General features: G+C 36.6%; 1 protein-coding gene across 7 annotated transcripts in view; it reads right to left on the minus strand.

The window, feature by feature from the left end:
- NCOA1 (nuclear receptor coactivator 1) overlaps window positions 1-20,838 on the minus strand; it is a 196,419-nt gene that overhangs the window by 36,436 nt on the left and 139,145 nt on the right. For all 7 annotated transcript variants that reach the window (XM_090280977.1, XM_090280976.1, XM_090280979.1 and 4 more), the window contains exons 11-13: window positions 15,447-15,594; window positions 12,442-13,762; window positions 8,697-8,877 (exon numbers count right to left, since the gene is read on the minus strand). In XM_090280977.1, coding sequence (XP_090137103.1) covers window positions 8,697-8,877; window positions 12,442-13,762; window positions 15,447-15,594 — 1,650 coding nt within the window. The remainder of the gene's footprint in view (window positions 1-8,696; window positions 8,878-12,441; window positions 13,763-15,446; window positions 15,595-20,838) is intronic.

The raw sequence follows: 20,838 nt of genomic DNA on the forward strand, positions 1-20,838 counted from the left end.
AAGCAAAAGACAAAATATATTATATAAAAGGCAAGAACAGAAACTAAAGGGCAAAACAGTGGACAAAGCTCTAGTTGTTAATCTGAAAATATAACAGTATAGTAATAGTATAATACTTTATGCTTATAATGACATGTAAAATAAAAGTTGAATTATGTTTTGTAATGGAAGAAAACAGCAGATGCATTTTAGAAAGTTTTTGTGTGGGGATTTTTTTGAAAACCTTATTTCTGTACCACTTATACTAGAAAAAAAAACTGTAAATAACCCAAATTCTAGAAATTTAGGGGCTGATTATAAATTATGGTATATATATATATATATATATATATATATATATATACACACACATACACACAATGTGCAGTTAAATGGAAAATAAAATAACATAATCTAAGACATTATGTTCAGAATAATTCTGTTTTTATAAATGATTTTATATATTAACAGAAAAAAATTCTGGTAGATTACCTATCCTTGGTAGATATTTTTTAAAAAGCCAATTAAGGCAGGCTTGACATTTAAAAAAAGATTTTATTTATTTATTTTCAGAGAGCGAGAGCAGGGAAGAGAGGGAGGAAGAAAGGGAGAGAAACATCTGAATTGGTTGCCTCTCACATACCCCCAGCTTGGGGACCTGGCCTGCAACCCAGGCATGTGCCCTGACTGGGAATGGAATTGAAGTGGTGACCTTTCTGTTTGCAGGCCGGTGCTCAACCCACTGAACCACACTGGCCAGGGTTCTAGCCTTGGTAAGATTTTAGATAGTGAAATTAAAGATTACTTTTATTTTCTTTTAAGGTTTCTAATGATTGCTTATAATTTCTGAAATGAACATATATTAATTAATCATTGCTATGGGCTGAGCTGTATTCCCCCCAAATTGGTATGTTGAAACCCTAACCCCCAGCACCTGAGAATGTGACTGTATTTAGAGATGATTAAGTTAAAATAGGGTCATTAGCGTGGGCTCTGTGACTGGTGTTCTTGTAAGAAGACGAGGTTAGGCCACAGACAACAGAGACAACAGACCGAAGGACAACCATGAGGACACAGCAAGAAGGTGGCCATCTGCAAGCCAGTAAGAGTCCTCAGAGAAAACCAAACCTGCCAACACCCTAACTTTGGACTTCTAGCCTCCTGTGGGGAAATAAATTCCTCTTGTTTAAGCTACCAGGGCTGTGGTGTTTTGTTAATGGCAACCTGAGAAGACTAATACAATTTTTAAAAATCAAAGTATAGTTGACACACAATGTGATATTAGTTTCAGGTGTACAATATAGTGATTTGACATTTATATACCTTACAATGTGTTCACCATAAGCCCAGTAACCATCTGTCACTATTCAAAGTTATTATATTTTTTTAAAAAACTGAAAATGGAGTTTTAAGAGCATAATTAGGAAGAATTCCTTATTCTAGTGAATGGAGAATAAGTAGCTATTTGGATGCCTGAAAAAATGTATTTAATGCTGGATGCTGATAATTTATAACTACATAAAACATATCAGACTCACTTTTATGTGATATATACTCAATATTTAGTATGAATGAAATGTAGTTCCTGTAAGCACATGCATTTCTAAATGAAAATAATTATAGCTTTCAATTAAACTTGTCTTCTCTATCATGATAAATGACAGAGAATTTGACTTCTATAGGTTCTGAAAAATAAAGCAGACAAAAACAAACAGTAATAAATGGTAATGGGAAAGTAATCGCATGATTTCTAACATTATTTAAATCAGGAAGTTGGTTAAAGAGGATTATCTAAAGCTGTCCTATTGCTGTGCTCCACATATTAATTCCTCATTCCTATATTCCCTTGAAGAAATGTAATCTAGACAAAAAGTAATAATATTTAAGAGTCAAAGAAAATTGACATGGCTGTCTACCATCAAACTAAGTATTATAAGGTAGTTTATTAGACCCAATAACAACATATAGTATCTCATTTTACCAGTCTTGATGGGAAAAATGTTAAGACTATAAGTTGGGTTCAATATTTTCAAAATAAAGTAAGATTCATGTGCTAAGTTTGGTAAAGAGAAAAAAATCCAAACAAATTAAACTTTGATTCAATTAAAAGTTTTGTTTGCATAGGCTGTATGCTAACAAGAAGTTGGTTTTTACTCTAAAAGTCACTTTAACCTCTTAGGACTTCTTTTAGAAATGGACTTCTACAAAAAAAAAAAAAAATCAAGAATTTTCTGGAATGTTTTAAAAAATAATGCAAGCTATTTTTCTTTGTCCAGGGAATAAACCTATTTTTGGTCATGTCTGTGTTCCTATCACAAACATGAGTAAATATGTATACACGTAACACAAAACAGACAGTGATTATTTTTTTATGACCCAAGGCGAAAATTGATAAGAGAAGAGCACTGAGAACTGAGCCTTGGATTCTCTGATGTTGAGAGTTGGGAAGAGGACTGAAGTTCTCTTTAAAACTTCCAGCTCTTCCCTCAAAAACACAGCTGCCTTAAGCGGAGACGGATCCAGGCCTTCTGACTTTCATTTAAGAATATTCATCTCAGGCCAACGAAAGGTAACTCAGGTAAAAACTAGAGGAAGAAGCTGGAAAGATTTTTCCAACATACTGATTACTCCTTCCCTTTCCTGCTCTTTCTCCACTAGATTACTTCCTTGACCTCACCCTTCTTCTTTTACTTAACTGTATTTTTTCCATTACCACTTACCCACCTTAGACCCTCTACCACCTCCACTCTGCCCTCTTCACCCCGCAATCTCCCTTCTTTTTTAAAAGAAGCACTTGAAGTCAATGCATCTGCTAGCCCCTTTATTGGAGGGAGGCAGCTGAAGTGGGGGCAGAAAACAAACCCTCAGGGAGTCCTGATGAAGCTATTAATGTTTTATTATCATCTTTGCAAAGAGATCAACACATTTTCTCCATTTAAAGTCTGGTAATAAGAAAAACTTTTTATCTCCATTAGCTACACTAAACCTAGAAAAAGAAAAACTTGCATTATTAAACAATTTCTGCAGACAAAGCATTGTCTAACCACGGGAGTGGCTTTTGCACATTTTACTCCTCTAACTCATCAGTATTGAGTGATTCTGCTGTTCACAGTTAATTTTCTTCAGCTGTTGGTAAAGGAGGTTTATGGTTCAGTTCTGTGTTACATTTGACAGTAATTATGCACAGCAGTTGAGTATTGTATTGTTTTTTTAAATACAATGTAGACAAAGAACTAATTTCACTGATGTACAAAAAGCTCCTATAAATCAATGAGATTAAAAACCAAAAGACCCAATAGATAAATGGTTAAAGAATATGGACAAATCTCATAAAATCATTGATAAGTGATCAACTTAATTCACAAGAAAAGAAATGCAGTAGTCCTTCTCTATATTGCGGTTCACTTATCGCGGGATTTTTTAAAAAATTAATTATTTATCACAGATTTTTCGCTGTATCGCGGGATTTTGTGGTACTGTAAACGTATGTTGTTTAAGTTACGTAGGTTTAAGAGTGCAGAATATGTTTAAGAACATAATTAGTGTTTATAAAAGTGTGGGAAAGGTTAATAAGGGACTGGGAACGGTTTATAAGTGTGTGGGGAGGGTTTATAAAGCCTTAAAATGTACATAAATACTAAAATAAATGTAAGATTCCTACTTCGTGGATTTTCATGTATCGCGGAGGTGGGGAGGTCTAGAACGTTAATACCTGTGATAAGTGAGGGAATACTATAACAGATTTAAACTCACTGAGAAATTAAAAAAATAAGACCATCAGATTGGCAAAGACGAGAAAGTGCATAATTCAACATATTGGCAAGGACATATGAAAAGAGGAATGTTATCAGTTAGAGGACAAACTGGTATAATATCCAGGAAGGGCTATTTGGCAAAATATACCTGCCCTTTGGCCCAACAATCCTATTCAGAACTTATATTTCAGATATATGTGGTAAATTATCTCTACATAAGATTAGTCATTACAGCTTTGTAATAGCAAAAAGATGCCTACTAATAGGCACAACATACTAAATACAATCTCAAAAGCAGGGACATTAGAACGGGTTTTTTAATTACTGAAAACATTTTATGTAAAACATTATTTTTGGAGTTATGTAGTATTTTTAATGTACTACAAATTAATATTTTAAAAAGAATCACTTGAGAATGTGTATTTTCACGGAACATAAAACCACGACCTCAGGAAGTCATTCATCTACTCCAGTGATCTTGTCAATGTTTAAATATTTTTGGAATCCTTCTAGAACTGTCTTAGTTTATAAGTCCTTCAAAAAATACACCTCCTTATAGTTACATCTAATTTTGGTTTTGACTTTTTAAAAAAGCATTACTTTTCTTGGATCAACAAATTTGGCTCTAAATAACTTTAGACACTATCAAGTCAAGTCCACCCTCAAAGGAGAGGGGTGTAAAGATAGTCAAACCAACATAGCAGAGGTCTTGACCAAAGAAGTACATTGTAAATGTTTTGATCAACAATAGCCTCCTAAGGTGTCTAGACGGAAAAAGGAATATGCACCTGGATATGCTCTTGTAGTAAATTTCTAACAAATATTTTAAACCACTTGGCCACACTGCATCTGTGTGTGTGTGTGTGTGTGTGTGTGTGTGTGTGTGTGTACACAGCATGTTTGAAAACCAGGCAGATTGAAATTTAAATCCTGATTCTCCATATACTAAATGGGTAACTTTGTGCATATTTTTGTCTTGTGTGTGTGTGTGTGTGTGTGTTGCTTTCATTCTGTGGACCTCAGTTTTCTCATATGTAAATGGACCTAAGAAAATTTTATGGTTCAATATGGCAGATTTATCACCTATATTTTATTCTCCCCCCAGAAATATCACTGAGGTTACAAAAGTAACAAAATGGGAAAAATAAATCTACAGCTGAAGCAAAGGCAGAAGTATCATGGCAGCTAACTAGAACCAGGAAGAACTGCTGAAAGATAAAACAGATGGGGACAAACTGATGGTGAAACTTCAGCTAATCTAGAAAACTTGCAACAGGACAAAGTGAAGATTCTTCCAAAAAGGCGAGTTTCCCAGAACGCCAGAACAACTGCAGGCTCAGTGGTCACTGGAGTGGGTCAAGGATCAGGCCGCAGGCGACTGCTGGCACAATGAAAGGACAACTGAACAGGTGCCAGCAGGCCCCTGCTGAGTGCAGCTGACTCTGGCATCTGCCCATCGGATTAAAGTGGTGAGGACAGGACTCAAAGGAATCTCCCGGAGTGGGTGCTAGCGCTGCCACGAGGGATTTCCCCATCACTAACTCCCACTCCCCCACAACCACCTTTTTGAAACAGGGCTTCTATTGATAAAACCGGAGCCTTCATTCACCACCAGAGCCAAAAAGGCTTTTCACTTGTGCTAAAGAAACACTTAGTCACCTATTTTTCATTGCAGGTCTTTTCAGCATACAGTTGACTCTTAACAACGCAGGGATTAGGGCACCAATCCTCCCATTTGCATCTGTCATCCTCCCCCTCACATACCTCTGTATCTTCTCTTCTGTGCTCTTGGCCTTCGCCAACGCTTCAGCACGAGGTTTAACAGATTCTGGCCTAGTTACAGACTTTTTATGTGGAGCTGTATTTAGGGTTGGAAATCTCAAGAAAGAAAAAAGAGCTATCTGCTTCAAGGCAGACTATGAAGGAAAAACATTCTACTTTCATAGACTTGTAGAGCGAGAAGATGCTTTCTATTTTTGTTTAATTTTTATTAATTTAACACACACGTACACACACACATATATAATTTTAAAAGTCAAAACCAAAAGGTTAAAAAAAAAAAACAAACCCCAAAAGGTTCACTATGAATAAAAGCAGTTTCCTGTCTCAGCCCTTCTGGGCCTTTGGTTACTCCCCTTTCAACAGAGGCTATCATTCTCAATTTGTGCAGCTGTGTTTTTTGGGGGGCATTTGCCTATTTATTTCTAAATATGCATATGCTGCTATTTCTTGATATCTTTATTTTAGATTATTGACTTCCCATCATGATACATGAGGTCTTAGTTCTCCCACACTTACCTCTTACTACCTCCTGTGTCCCCAGTTCCCTAACAGAGATCACAGCTTTTTACAAAATTAAAAGTTAATATTTAGATTCTTATGACTGTGCAAATATTACTCACTGCTAAGTCATATTGTACTATATTGAAAACTCATTTCTTTATTGTGATTTCTTTTTTTTTGGAGTTAACAATTGTCTTATTTTTTTCACTTGGTGCTTTTCTAAAGGAACTTTTCAGATGATTCAACATTTTGGCATAAACCTATCAATCAGTGATATTTTCTATAAACTCAAAGAGAGCAATTCCATTTCTTTCCCGGAGGCCTGCTTTCCGAAGGACTCAGGCGCCTCTTCCAGCCTGCACTGGCCGTTTTCTAACCCTACTGACCAGCTACCACTCCTGGACTTCCTCTGATGCCCTCTGTTCCCCTGGACCTTCTAGCTTTCTCTTTGTTGTTTTTTCCCTGTTTGCTGATCTACATCCTCTAGGACACTCACTAGAAAAGGTGAATATGCCATGCAAACATCTGAGCCCTTTTATATCTGAAACTGTCTTTATTTTACCTGGAAATCTGAATGTCTAGTTATAGGTTAGAAATCATTCTAATTTCAGATATTTCTAAAGTATATTTTACTAATGTATAATTCACATACAAGAATATACACCCATGTAAAGTGGACATTTCAATAATTCTGACAAAGGTATACCCCCATAACTTTCTACCTAGATCAAGAAAACAATATTTCTGCCCTGGCTGGATGGCTCAGTTGATTGGAGCGTCACCAAAAGGTTACAGGTTCAATTTCTAGTCAGGGCACATGCCTCAGTGTGGGTTCAATCCCTGATCAGAGGGATTGGCAACTTATCAATGTCTCTCTCTCTCTCCCTCTCTCTCTTTCTCCCTCTCCCTCCCTAGCTCCCTCCCTCCCTCAGGTAAGGATTAAAAACAACAATCATAATAAAAAACAAAAACAACCCCCCACACACAATATTTCTATCACCTCTAAAGGTTCCTGCAAGTTCCTTGGCTGTCAATGTTCCTACCTTACCTTACCTTACCACTGGCAAACAATGATCTTGTACAGCTAGATTTTTCTCACTCAGCATGTTTTTGAGAATAATTGCTATGTACCACTAGTTCCTTTCTTTTCATTGCTGAGCAGTAGTATTTCATTTTATGAATACACCATTCCCTTGTTGATGGACATTTAGACTGTTTCCAGTTTGGGGCTATCATGAGTAAAGCTGTATGAACAGTTGTGGTCAAGTCTTCTGATAGGCACGGGCTTTCAAATGCATGGCGAAGAAGGTTTGACTTTGGGTGGTGAGCACACAATGCAATACACAGATGATGTATTATAGAATTGTACACTTGAAACTTATATAATCTTATTTACCATTGTCACCCCAATACATTTAATTTAAAAAAGAAAAATAAGAAAAAAAACTTGGATTGTTGGATCCCATGGTAAATGTATGTTTAACTTGACGAGAAACTGGAGACTCTCAGTTTCAACTAGAAGAGACTTTCAACATCATCTCATCTGATACCACTTTGCAGATGAAGAGAATAAGGCTCAGAAAATTCACTTGCTCACATGAGAGATTAACAGAGACAACAATGCTAATAAAGTGGAGACTTGAGCCTAAATTCCTGCTCTCACCTACCGTGCTGGTCAGTTAAAAACTGCTTCCAAAAATGTCAGAGGTCACTCAAGATTCACCTTTACAGCTGCCTAGAAGTCTTGGTAAACTTTCAGGATTGTGTCGTGACAGCTAAAGCTGCAGTAAGACAAATAAATGAATCCCACATCTGATCCCATCAGAAGAGGGACAAGACAGGTAGGAACCCAGATGAATTTTGAAAGTGAGCTGGTTAGTTTCTATTACTGTAGTTTCAAGGTCACACAATGGAATTATCACCACTGCTTTTTTTTTAAACTTCAAAAGGTGATAGGTGAAAAAAAATTCAACAGTCCTATATAACTTCATGAATTTTAAGCATTATACTATCACAGTGTCCCTTAATTAGGAGAATGCTAACACGGCTGAGCAGCGGTGAATTATTTCAACATGACTGTCTCCTAAACAGTGCTCCATGGAAAACTCACGCTGTCAGGTAACATGTATTACTTGAAAAAAGGAATTTCATAATCAAGAAAGTATGGTAAATGCTGAGTGGAAGAAATTAAACTGGCTTCTTTAACACAGAACTTCTTAAAACCTTTAATTTGCATCGTGGAACTGCACTGTGGAACTTAAAGGAATAATGTATATGCCATGTAGCATATGCCCAGTGTATTCTAGCACAAAATTCTTTTTTTGCAACTCTTAGGACTAGTATGCAAGGCACTTTGGGAAACATAATCTGACCCAATTATTATAATTCTGAAACACGCTATGGAATGTTTTGGTTAAGGACATAAAATTGCTGTCCTTAACATCAACTGCTCACTTTAACATTAATTACAAAAAGGCAGAGGTTATACTATAATTTAAAACACACAAGTGGAGTCACGTTCATATGTCTTAAGTGTAACTGTGTATTATTTACAGTGGCACTAATGAACAGACGTTTCACTCCCAACAGCCTTAGGTCTATGCAATAATGGCAAGAGGCAAAGCACTAATGATCACTATCATTAAACACTGCAAATGAGGGTTTGTCCCCAACACATACTATTCAGCCTGGCAGTGGGTCTGGCAGTGGCGGGCTGAAGCGGAGCTGGCAGGATCTCTGATTTGATGGCTACATTGGTGACTGCGCCATCCATCCTCTCGGTCTCACACAAGCCCGGCACCTGGGCTGCCTTCTCCAGCGTGGGGAGTAACTGATCAAACTGGTCAAGGTCAGCTGTAAACTAAGAATGGAAACCAAAGTTAGAGAACGTATATTCTACACTTTCACCAGAAATAATGTGGGAAAAAAGCTGCTCCTTTAAACTCTATGAATTAAATATGACTACAGAAGAATGAAGAAAAGATAATTAGAAAGATGGAGGCCTCACTGAAATTACATGACCTAACTATTCCACTGGAAAAAATTGGGATGCTTAGTATATTAATATACTGCAGGACATAAAATAACATACACATAGTATTTATCTAATATATCTCAGTATAAAACTTATGCATTGAAAAAGACTGGACTGGAAAGAAGCGCCAAGAGTACTGTGTCACAATGATAGTATCAAGGGTCATTTTCTTCTGTCATATTTTTTCAAAAGTTTGTGAAATGACTTACTTGATGATGGGATGAAAAGGAAATTTACATTAATATAACTTTTTTATAATTTAAAAGTTTGGGAAACTTTTAAATAAATAGTCTTCTAGAATAGGTAGGGGGGGCTCCCCACATCTGTCTGAGGTCATGCGTAGAAGAAACCTATATAATTTTTCTATGATTATTTTGAGATAATCCATCAACATAAAGTGTCTACCTGTTTGCATTTCATTATTTAATTCAACTAAAATTTACAGTTCTAGATTGTATAAGTAGAACTATATGTATGTATTTTTTAAATGTCTGGCTTCTTTTACTTAATATTAATTTATTTTTTTAAATTTATTTTTTATTGTTTTTCTATTATAGTTATCCCATTTTTCCCCCTTTGCTCTCTCCCCTGCTCCACTCATATCCTCCCTCCCCCACAGTCAATTCCCATTTAGTTGTTCATTCCATGGGTCATTTATATAGTTCCTTGAATAGATCCTTCCCATTCTTTCCCCCCTTTTCCCCTGCCCCCTCCCCCCTGATCACTGTCAGTCTGCTCCTTGTTTACATGCCTCTGATTCTATTTTGTTCATTTGTTAGTTTTGTTCATTATGTCTCTGGATTAGGTGAGATCATATGGTATTTGTCTTTCGCCACCTGGTTTATTTCACTAAGTATAATACTCTCCAGTTCCATCCATGTTGTTGCAAAAGGTAGGAATTCCTTCTTTCTTTCTGCTGCGTAGTATTCCATTGTGTAAATGTACCACATCTACACTCCTCTACTTAGGCTGTTTTCAGCACTTGGCCATTGAAAATAGTGCTTCTATGAACACAGGGGTGCATAGGTTCTTTGAGTTGCATGAAAGAATGCCCAACATCATTGGCCATCAGAGAAATGCAAATTAAAACTACAATGAGATACCACCTCTCACCTGTCAGAATGGCCATCATTAACTAATATTACATTTCTGACATCTTGTCACATATAGCAGTAATTCATTTGTTTTTATTGCTGAATAGTACACCATTGCATGAGTATGTCACAATATATTAATCATTCTACTGTAATGGATTTGGGGGTTTCCAGTTTGGAGCTCATACAAATAAAGCTACTGTGAACATTTTTGAACATGTCTTTTGTTACACATGTACAAAAATACTAACCATAAAGTTAAAAAATGACAAATTGGACTACATTAATATGAAGCACTTCACTTCACCAAAAAGCACCAGTAAGAGAAAGAAAAGGCACACCATTGCACAGAGAAAGTATCTACAGATATGAAACCAATAAAGGACTCAATTAAGTATATAAAGAGCTCCTAAGTCATTAAAAAAAAAAAAACAACATACTGGGAAAATGAGCAAGACATTTGAATAGGCAAGTCGCAAGAAAAGAAATCCAAATGACTTATAAACATTTATCAGGGTTATGCAAATTAAAACTCTGAGATACCACTACCCAGACCCAGAATGGCTAAACTTTAAGACTGACAAGACCAAATATTAGTAAGAACATGGGACAACTAGAAGGAATTGTCACACACTAGGAAAACTGGCATTACCTACTAATGACGAATGTACACATATCCTAAGATCCTGCAATCTACTCCCAGGTATAAACTCAGCAAAAATGCGTGTACCTGTATACCAAAACAGATGTACCAGGATTGTACACAGTGGCATTATTATATAAAGCTATTACTCTTAAAGTTAATTTTATAGAGTGAGAGTTTTAATATACTCATTATGTAAAGCTGTTTTTCAGCTTGAAAACATGGTATCAGTTTAGTTGTACTAACAAAAATGAGAGAGAGCCTTATCCTCAAATACCGCACACATAAATAACCAAAATAGTGTTATTACAAATCGTAAACAGACAATCCAGAGCACTATGAAGCGCAGAGGAAGGAAATGTCTAACTAGGGCTACTGCAGAAGGTTTTACACAGGTGCTGTCTGGAATGGTTTGTGAAGATGAGCTCAGCAGACAGAAAGGAGAGCAAGGCAGAAGATGCTTAGAAGAGACACGGCTTGTCCCAGAATGGCAAGGACTTCCATGTGCCTAGAGTACAGTATGCCTGAGGGAAGAGAGAGATTTTTGTAAGATGAGGGCAGAAAATAAAGCTGGTTCAAGAAAAGGACTTATGCATACTAATTTCGAATCCTGTTTCACAGTGGAGTCTTGTTGATAAACTGCTTTGTCAACACATTTTCACCTATTTAAAAATATATATATTTTATTTATTTTTAGAGAGAGAGAAAGGGAGGGAGAAAGGGAAAGAAACATCAACGTGTGGTTGCCTCTCACAGGCCCCCAACTGGGGACCTGGGCTGCAACACAGGCATGTGCCCTGACTGGGAATCGAACCGGCGTCCGTTTGGTTCACAGGCTGGCACTCAAGCCGCTGAACCACACCAGCCAGGGCCATTTTCAGCTATTTTATGGATGTTTATATTCTGTCAAAAAACTTGTAAGCTCCTAAAGAGAAGAGACCATATTTTCTGTTTTTCTTAAATTCCTTCAGAGTCCACAGCTGCCTGTTAATTTTTAGCCCATCCAGCCTAAGCATAGAGGTTGCTAATCCATAACAATTTATCCAAAGATTTATTTACATTTACTTCTGTTTCAGGGCATGTTACATGCCCTACTACCCAGAATATTCAAGTCCTTATTCTGATGGAGGTTGAGTATGATTAGAATCAATGAAAAGAACAACAGCCTTAGAAAATGTCTCAAAAGAAATGAAACAAGTCTGGGCAGCCTTGGCTACCTTTTCACATTTCTCTCCCATGTCATTTACGTCAGAGATTCCCAAACTTATCCATACATCACAGTTCTCTGGGGAATTTCATTGGAATATAGATTTCTGGGTTCTTTTCTCAGACAGTGGATTCAATAGATAGGACTGGAAGGAGGAAGCAGGAAAGATATTTTTAAAAATCTTCAAAGATGTGAACTCCGATTTTAGAGAAAGAAAGATCTTCTGTCTTAGAATGATGCATTAATATTATAGTCCTCCAAAGTTCCAAAGAGAACTTTTGAGGGCACCCTATGATTTGTCAACCATTGATACTAAACTTTTAATATATGCCCAAGGGATAGGGCAAAATTTAGCCTGAATCCAAATCTGGTCTATGGCTGAAATAAAATAAATGAAAGCAAAAAATAACTAGCAATGTTCATCCTATGAAGTGAGGATTACTCACCTGGTTCTGGGACTCCAGTTTAATTTCCTCAGGGGCAGGTTTGGTCATTGGGGTTGGGTTTGTGTTACAAGGATCCATCTGCTCTTTCTTTTCCACTTTCACCTTTACATCATCCAGGCTCAGGTTTGGAGTTGATCTTAAATCTTTCTCATCTTTATCTAAAAGGTAGCGTAGGAGCTGATGGTCTTTTGATTCTTTTTTCTTTGAAGCATCCATTTCTAATTTTATACTGGAGGTCCCTTGTCCCTGTCCGGTCACTGACACAGGAGTAGATGCACTGTCCTTTTTATCAGGCTCCACAGACAAGGTTGTGATATCCGAGGGGCTCCCCTCCTGCAGGAGCCGGTGCAGGATTTTGTGCCGTTCCGTGAGTGAGCTATGAGAGGAAGGGCAGGAACCTCCCGAAGAGTTAGCAGAGGCAGAGCTGGAAGTGCCGGTGCAAGACAGCACCTCTTTGCAATTTGTGTCCAGATCAGCATGCCGTAACTGCTGCTCTGCGGTCGTCGTCAAAAGCTGCACTAGTTTGTGACTGGTCTGAGAGTATTTGTTGTCTGCATCTGACAGTCTGTCGTTGGTATGCAGAAGCCCAGAATCCAGAGGTTTGCCATCATTCGAGCCGTTGTCAGGCTGAATCATTTCATTTAAAATGGATGCAATCTCTTTGTTATCTTTGGGCTCAACTTTTGCTGGCTGTATATTTAATCTGCTAGGTGAATTCTGTGAGCTTATCTGTCTGAGCACTGGAGAACTGGCAGAGAAGCCAACAGAGTTATTGGGTCCTTCATTCATACTCTGTAAAGATGTCACTGGGATGTTTGAATAAGATCGGTTACTATTATTACAAGCAGTACTTGTCATGCCAACGGGGGAGCTTAATGTTGGAATATTAGGAGGAAACGAATTACTTGGCATCCTGGGCCTTGTTGCCAATCCAGAACTAACCTGTCTCCTTGGAGACATGAACTGTGCGAGCGACATTCCTGTACCTTCCATAGGAGAATTACTGAGGTTTAAAGAAGGATTAGTGCTCTGGGAACTGGCCTGTCCCTGGTTTAAGGCAACACTGGCTACAATCTGATTTCCAGGTGAGCATCCAAAACTCCCCTGGCTGTTGCTAGAATTACTATGACTGCTGCTATGAAGGTCTGAGCTCTGCTGGCGGTTTACTCTGGTGGGTACCATGTTGCTGTTGGATGGTGGCAATGTGGATGAACGGGCCACACCATGAGCTGGAGAGATGCTAGGGTTGACGGAGGGGTTTACTCGGGGAATTGACATGCCAGAATTAGTGTCATCTTGAGGAGAAAGACCACTGTGTTCCCTAGGGGAGAAAAGACATTATTATTCAAACATCTTTATTGGTTTCCATTAAAATCTTTTTTATGATGCATATTATAAAACAAGACCATTCAGTTCATTAGTATTTCAAGCTATCAAGGGTTTCTGTATCACTTTAAGGAAACACAGTGCACTATTACTGTTACTCTGACATATTAGCACCACTTAATAGGAAGTAGCGCTGTGGTCCTGTAAATTTGATAATGGTCTCTGTTATAGGGGAAATAAATCTTTCCTGGCCTAGAGAAAAACCTAATATATGTACTTTTAAACTTTTCAAAATTTAATACAAATAAGTAACATTACAATACTACCTTTGATTGAAAGAAACTTTCCACATTTCTGTTTACAAAGCATTTATTCACGACTCCCTTGTTACTGCTTTTAAGTATTTCAACTCTGAAGAGGAAGACTGGGTAAGAAAAATACTGTGTCACTGATGTAAAAATTAAAAAGGGTGATATGCAGACATAGCAGATGTTTTGAAAGAGAAATCACAATATGAAGAAAAGAACTGTGCTAATTCCATTCACAAGCATAAATTAAACTAAAATTAGAAAAAAGCAGAATACTGAATTCAGATTTTCATCAAGTTCTTTACTCAAATCCATAATTATGACAACAGATTTGTGACTGGTATTACCATGTTCCAATAACCAAATATATCAGATGAGGAAAAGATGAAGTGAGGGGAAATGTCTTTGTTTTTGTTTAATGCTAAATTTTAAATAGTTGTAAATGTAGGCCTTTGAATAATTCATAGGATAAAAGAATAGTTCCATTAATTTACCATATATACCAGTGTAAAACATATTTAGAGAGAAGGACAAATTTGGGGCAATGACATTAAAAAATCTCAAGTTGATAGTTTAATGATTTGTAGTTTGAGAAACTGTCAACTTGAACACAGGAGCCATTAAAGTTTGTCCGAATGAAAAGAAAACACTTAAAAATCACAATAACAATATTAACTAACTCTGAAATCTTTTAGGAGACCATAAGTTCACATACAGAAAGTTGGAGATTTTTATCTACTTTTTTATTTTACCCTAAAACACATATTTTCAGCCACATCTTTCCTGTGTCCCTTTTTGAACATCGAAGCTATTGTTAGGTGAAAAAACTATAAAACCCAATGTGGATATATTGATTATATATACTCATCACACTAGTTTAGTGTCTAATTTAGAATTTCTGCTTCCTAGCCATCAAGAATATAAAAATATTCTCTAAGAAAAGATATGTGAACTGACTTACAGTATTCCCTCACTTATCGCAGGTATTGTTCTAGATGCACCCCCCTTCCCCGCGATAGGTGAAAATCCACGAAGTAGGAACTTCACATTTATTTTAGTATTTATATATATTTTAAGGCTTTATAAACCCTTCCCCCACACTTATAAGCCGTTCCCAGTCCCTTATTCACCTTTCCCACACTTTTATAAATACTACTAATGTTCGTAAACATATTCTACACTCTTAAACCTACATAACTTTAACAACATACATATACAGTACCGCAAAACCCCGCGATACAGCAAAAAATCCGTGATAAATAATTAAATGTAATATAAAAAATCCCGCCATACAGTGAGGCCACGATAAGTGAACTGCGATATAGAGAGGGACTACTGTATTTCGTATGAAGCTCTCCAAGTAAGTAGTACCTGTCGATGATATGAATTCCCATGATGAAAGGTTGCATGTCTGGACTTTGAGGGCAGCAAAGCTTACACTTGGTGTGGGCGCTAAGCATTGCCCCATCATTCAATATGAATCTATAGGATGGGCTGGAGGCAGTGCCACGGGTCATCACTGTTTCAGACAAAAGAGAAACCTAGTTAAAATCCTGACACTTGTACTTCGGGCAAAAGAGAGTTACTAGCCTTGCTTCTCCCTAGAACCTCCTTTTAGATATGCCCTTCCAAAGGCTGTCTGCTCAGTCTCCAAGAAGAGCTCAGACAAAGCAGGTATCTCAGGAAAAAATGATTCTAGTTGAAATATACCACCTGATGACAAATTTTAATTCACTCCTACTTGAATGGGTGCCTCCTCACAGAAGTTACGATTAGGAAGAAACCCCAAACCAGAAAAAAATTTATCTTAATCTTTCCCTACAGTGGGGCAGCTCTTCAAATTTCCTCTGTCCATTAAAAATACCAGGAACTAACCTCCCCTCTCATTTTCAGTATTATGTCTAAGAAGGGTTTTCTTTTCCTTTTGCTGGCTGATGTTTTAATAACTGCTTTATTGAGATAAATTCACATACCATAAAATTCACTAAGTTTTGATTTGTTTACAGAATTCCCTAACTAAAAGCCATATTTAATTTTTCATTCAGGAGTATGAATCACTAAGGTCCTGTTTGACAAATTATTATATTCATATATATGTATTATTTTTGGTGTTTGGATTTAGTTTAGTAAACAAATTAAGATAAAGCCAATGATCACTAACGTAAGGAACAAAAACTAGGTTAAGGCAGTCAGCTCACCCATCTAAACAACACACTTTACTTTTGCCTTAAAGCTTTATCAACAGCAGATGAAATTCTAACCATATTTGTAAGTATTTACTAAATATATAAAGGCTATACCAAACTACTAAGAAAATAATTAACACTTTAGTAATATAATAAAATTCTATTTTAAGGAAGACTTAACAGGTAGATTCAGCTATACCAAACAAAGGTTAAAAATCATATCCACTGAAATACAAGCATTACTACCACAAATGAATATTACAATTTAGCCTGATAAATGTTACTCCTATTTTTAAAAGACATTTCAGAAAGGGTTTCAGTTACATTTTAACAACGTGTGTAAAAGACTTAAAATGACCAATTAATAAATAATTTTTAAAGCTATATATTACTTTAAGTAAACAGAAGACATGCTCTATTTTATTGTTTCGGGTATACCATATAAACTGAAGAGGGCATAACCTGTTATAAATCCAGACCATACATAAACCTGCTTAAGTACCAAAACCAGGATATAAATTTAATTAAAACAGTTGAGACTTATGTCCAACCGATTGAATTCCTTACCCATCTTGCAATTTCAGCCAAATCACTCACACATTTACCAAATGTAACACACAAAGAAACTTAGTTTCTAATGAAGTTATAGATGATGAAAAAGAGTCTTTAATGGAAACTAGTAATTTTTGTGTAAGGTTATATAAGGAAATATTTGCAATAGCAAAACCCTGAAAAAATATCAACAATTCCCAATTAGCATCTTTTTGGAAAACAGAATTATAATAAAAAGTGGCATTTTAAGATAATTAACTTGGAATAACGATAAAGCTACAGATGCACTAAGGGCCAGACAAGACACGATATGTTTCATCCTACGGGACGTTGCGTACGCCGTTTTGCCTGTGTTCCCATCACTGTTGACTGCTCTTGGGGATCTCTTCGTTCTGTTGGAAAACCCTCCACTCGCTCTGCACCACTGAGCTGCACTATCCAACATGGTAGCCATCAATCACGGTGGCTATTTAAATTTAAGGTTAAATAAAATTTAAAATTTAGTTCCTCCGTTACACTAGCCACATTTCAAGCACATGTGTCTAGTGGCTGCCATACTGAACAGCACAGCTCTGTACAACCTGAGTTTGGCTTGCATTTGCAATCTTATTTCTCATTGTTTCCTAAATACTTCTTCTACAGCTCTCTGTAGGAGGTAGATAACTTTTTACACACCTACTTTTCTTTTTCAGCTAGAATAAACACAAGGGCAAGTACCGTGTTCCATTCTTATCTTCCTCTCTCCGTTGAACCTTGAGCGATTTGCATATAAAATCATACAGTAAGTACTTGCTGACTGACTTGTGATGAACGACCATAACTTTTCCTTAAAGGGTAGATTTAACGCTTAGCTATGTTCTCGAATGCTTATATCTCAATTTATGTGTTTGCTCTTGCAGGAATCTACTTACTTTTGTAATACACACTAATGGACACAAATTTCTTGATTTATTGATAAGCCCTATAAATTGAGGAAGAACTAGAAACTCAGGCTAACTTGGGAACATTAAGATACTGAATGTGGATCACAGAAACATCAATAATCCTTTGGTAATTATGTTGCCTTAACTTATAGGATCATATCTAACTAGTAAAAATTCCAACCCCCTACTGATGCAAGGAAATGACTACAGTTTAAGGTTTGAAGTGAGATTATTCTTTTGGATGATAATGTGTGGAATAAGTCTTAGCACATCATAACTCACACACACTTTGAAATTAAAAAAATGTCAATATTAAATATAGTAAAACTTTAATTAGAACCTAATTAAGACTATCCAGTTAACTAAAAATTCTTCTGGCACTCAATTGTTCAGATGGGGAGATCGACAGGAAGGCAGCACGGATCAATGAAAAGTGTAAGGGCTTAGGAATCAGATCCAGAGTTGAACTTTATCCTTTTCAAGTTTAGGACTTAATAATGCACATTAACCTTTGCCCAAAATCACTAAAATGAAACAAATAATGTTGTGAGATAGTATCTAGCATGGCGCCTAGAACATAGCAGATACTAAATGAATATTTCCTGAATAAACAGCAAAGAAAACAACAAATAAGAAGGTTCGAAAGTACATATGTGAATCATACACACATTCAGCTGATTCTTAGACACTGTGTACACCAATAGCTTCTACCTTATAAAATAATCACTAATTTTTGAATTAAGATATGAAAAAGGGAGCCACAATTCTTTACAGAGCTGGCTGGATGAACATTTGCTCTGCAAACCAAATTTTCCCCATATGTGGGTTTCAGGGTTTAGGCCTGAACAAAACTACTTGGAATTTCACTTTGATCACAGGTCCTGCCCTTATTTTCTGATCTAGTTTTGGCAGGCACATAGCTAGTATTTTGATCCCTGACTTCTGTGTCCATTTCTAAAAATTTTAGGACACTTAGTGAGGAGGGATAGTATTGATGCAGTATTACTGACACCCTGGAAAACTCTTCAAAGAACCTTTAAAATGGCAACTGTTCTTGCTATCTCTCCTGCCTCACTCCCGTCCCCACCACTCCTTCCCAAATATGCCTCAATAGAGCTACGATGCAAAGAAAACCGCTTTCTCTGGTCATAGTGGCTGTAGAACTAGAGCTACTTGGGTTTTCTGCTCCGCCCAATTTGGTGCTGAGTTAACCTCAATAACCACATTAATTAAATGGGTAGGTTAAAAATGTGTGGCAGGGTACTACAGGTCAATGCTGGGAGAGATTGCTTTTTCTTTTCGGTGTTTTCCTAGATATATGCAGAAAGAATGCTATTTAAAAAAACTGTTAAGATAAAGGAAAATAATTGCTCCTAGATGGTCTAGGATTTTTAATCATCACTGAGTAAACTTTACTCAGTATATCAAAATTCCTAAAAAAGGAAAATAAACTCATATTTTAAACAAAGTTTGATATAACAAGATATTAAGTCTGTTATATGGACTATGGAATTAACCACATTATACAAGTCTCAAAGAACATTCTGGTTAATCATTTATATGGGTATTTATGTTTTATAGCAATGCTTCCAAACTTCTTGATACTCTAAGCTATTGCCAACTGTCTTGTGATATTTTTTAATGAAAATAATTTTATTTTGTGATTATAAAGTTAAGATAATAGAGAAATGAACAAAAATAAAGTCATTTGCAATCCCATCACTCAGAGATAACCACTGTTAACATTCTGTAAACCTTCTAGAGTTGGATAAATAGATATACAAGAGTCAAACCGTACTATACGTATATGCTGCACTCTCTTAGCCTATTTCTCAATGTAAATTGTTACACTGATATATTGATATCATGGACATCTTTCAAAGACAAATGATCCATTACATCAGTGATAACAGGTGAACAGAACTCACATGTAACTTTTCCAGGCCATCTAGCCCAGCATCCCCCATGACTACTACTCTCCTTAAGTGCTGATAGCTGAGCTACAGAAAGAAGTATTCCGAGGAAAAATAACTCTGGGTAACAAACTCAAACAAGTGCCTTTTATTTTATAAGCTCCCAGAAATTTAAATACCATAAATATGTCTTATAAATCCCCAAAGTGGAAGAATGAAACATTTCCCAAACTTAATTCAGCAGGAAACATCATTTCTAGTTTTAGCTATTAACATCTTGTGGAACCTAGTTGATATTTTCCAAACGTCTCTGTAAGAAAACATCTTAGACTATAGACTCTGATTCAATAGCGTGGGAGGAGCCCAGAAATCCGGTTTAACAACTACCCCAGGTGAACTTTGGGACGCATTTAACCTAGATGTTTCTTTAAAGGGATGGTTCTGAACGGACCAGAACCTTGGAACCTTTCCAAACTGTATACACCTGCATGGACCTTCTCCTAGTTAAAAAAGTTTCTCAAGTGCTCCCGATACCCACTTCTCCCCAACTGCAACCCCTGCTATAATGCAGCTCATGCTCAGTGCTTCCTCATATACTTAGGCTGAAATGCATTCTCAAATTTGTTTCTGGAAAATATAATGTGAAAAGCAGTCCATGAGCTTCTCTGTCAAACACAGCTAAATAACTAAATAAAAACCAACTTAAATTTTTAATGTCTATTAGGATTTCATACCAGCCACTGCCTTCCAAGGGTAAATTAGTGGACGGGAAAAAAGAAGACAGATGGAGAACAAATTTTTCTTACCTAAATATTAATCACTGTAGTTTTACAAACTTTTAAGCTTTTGAAAAGTCTTATACAAAATAAAGGATACAGTGACATAATTCATTTCACTCTTTTCACACTGTCCCTAAGCAAAGAGGCAGCAAGGACACTGTAAATGCCAGTTGACACCTTTCTCCATTCTTGATAAACCAGGTCCTCAAACCTGATATACAGGCACTTCTCATTTATTGGGCTTTGCTTTACAGAGCTTCACAGATGTTGCATTTTTCACAAACTGAAGGCAGGACCCTCCATCAGCAAAAACATTATAACTCACTTTATTGTGATACCGTCTTAATAATGTGATGGTCTGGAACTGAACCTGCAACATCTCCAAGGGTGCATATACTTAATCATTACTT

Source organism: Furipterus horrens, unplaced genomic scaffold, assembly GCF_987537825.1.
Source record: "Furipterus horrens unplaced genomic scaffold, mFurHor1.1.pri manual_scaffold_6, whole genome shotgun sequence".
Taxonomy (NCBI): Eukaryota; Metazoa; Chordata; class Mammalia; order Chiroptera; family Furipteridae; genus Furipterus; species Furipterus horrens.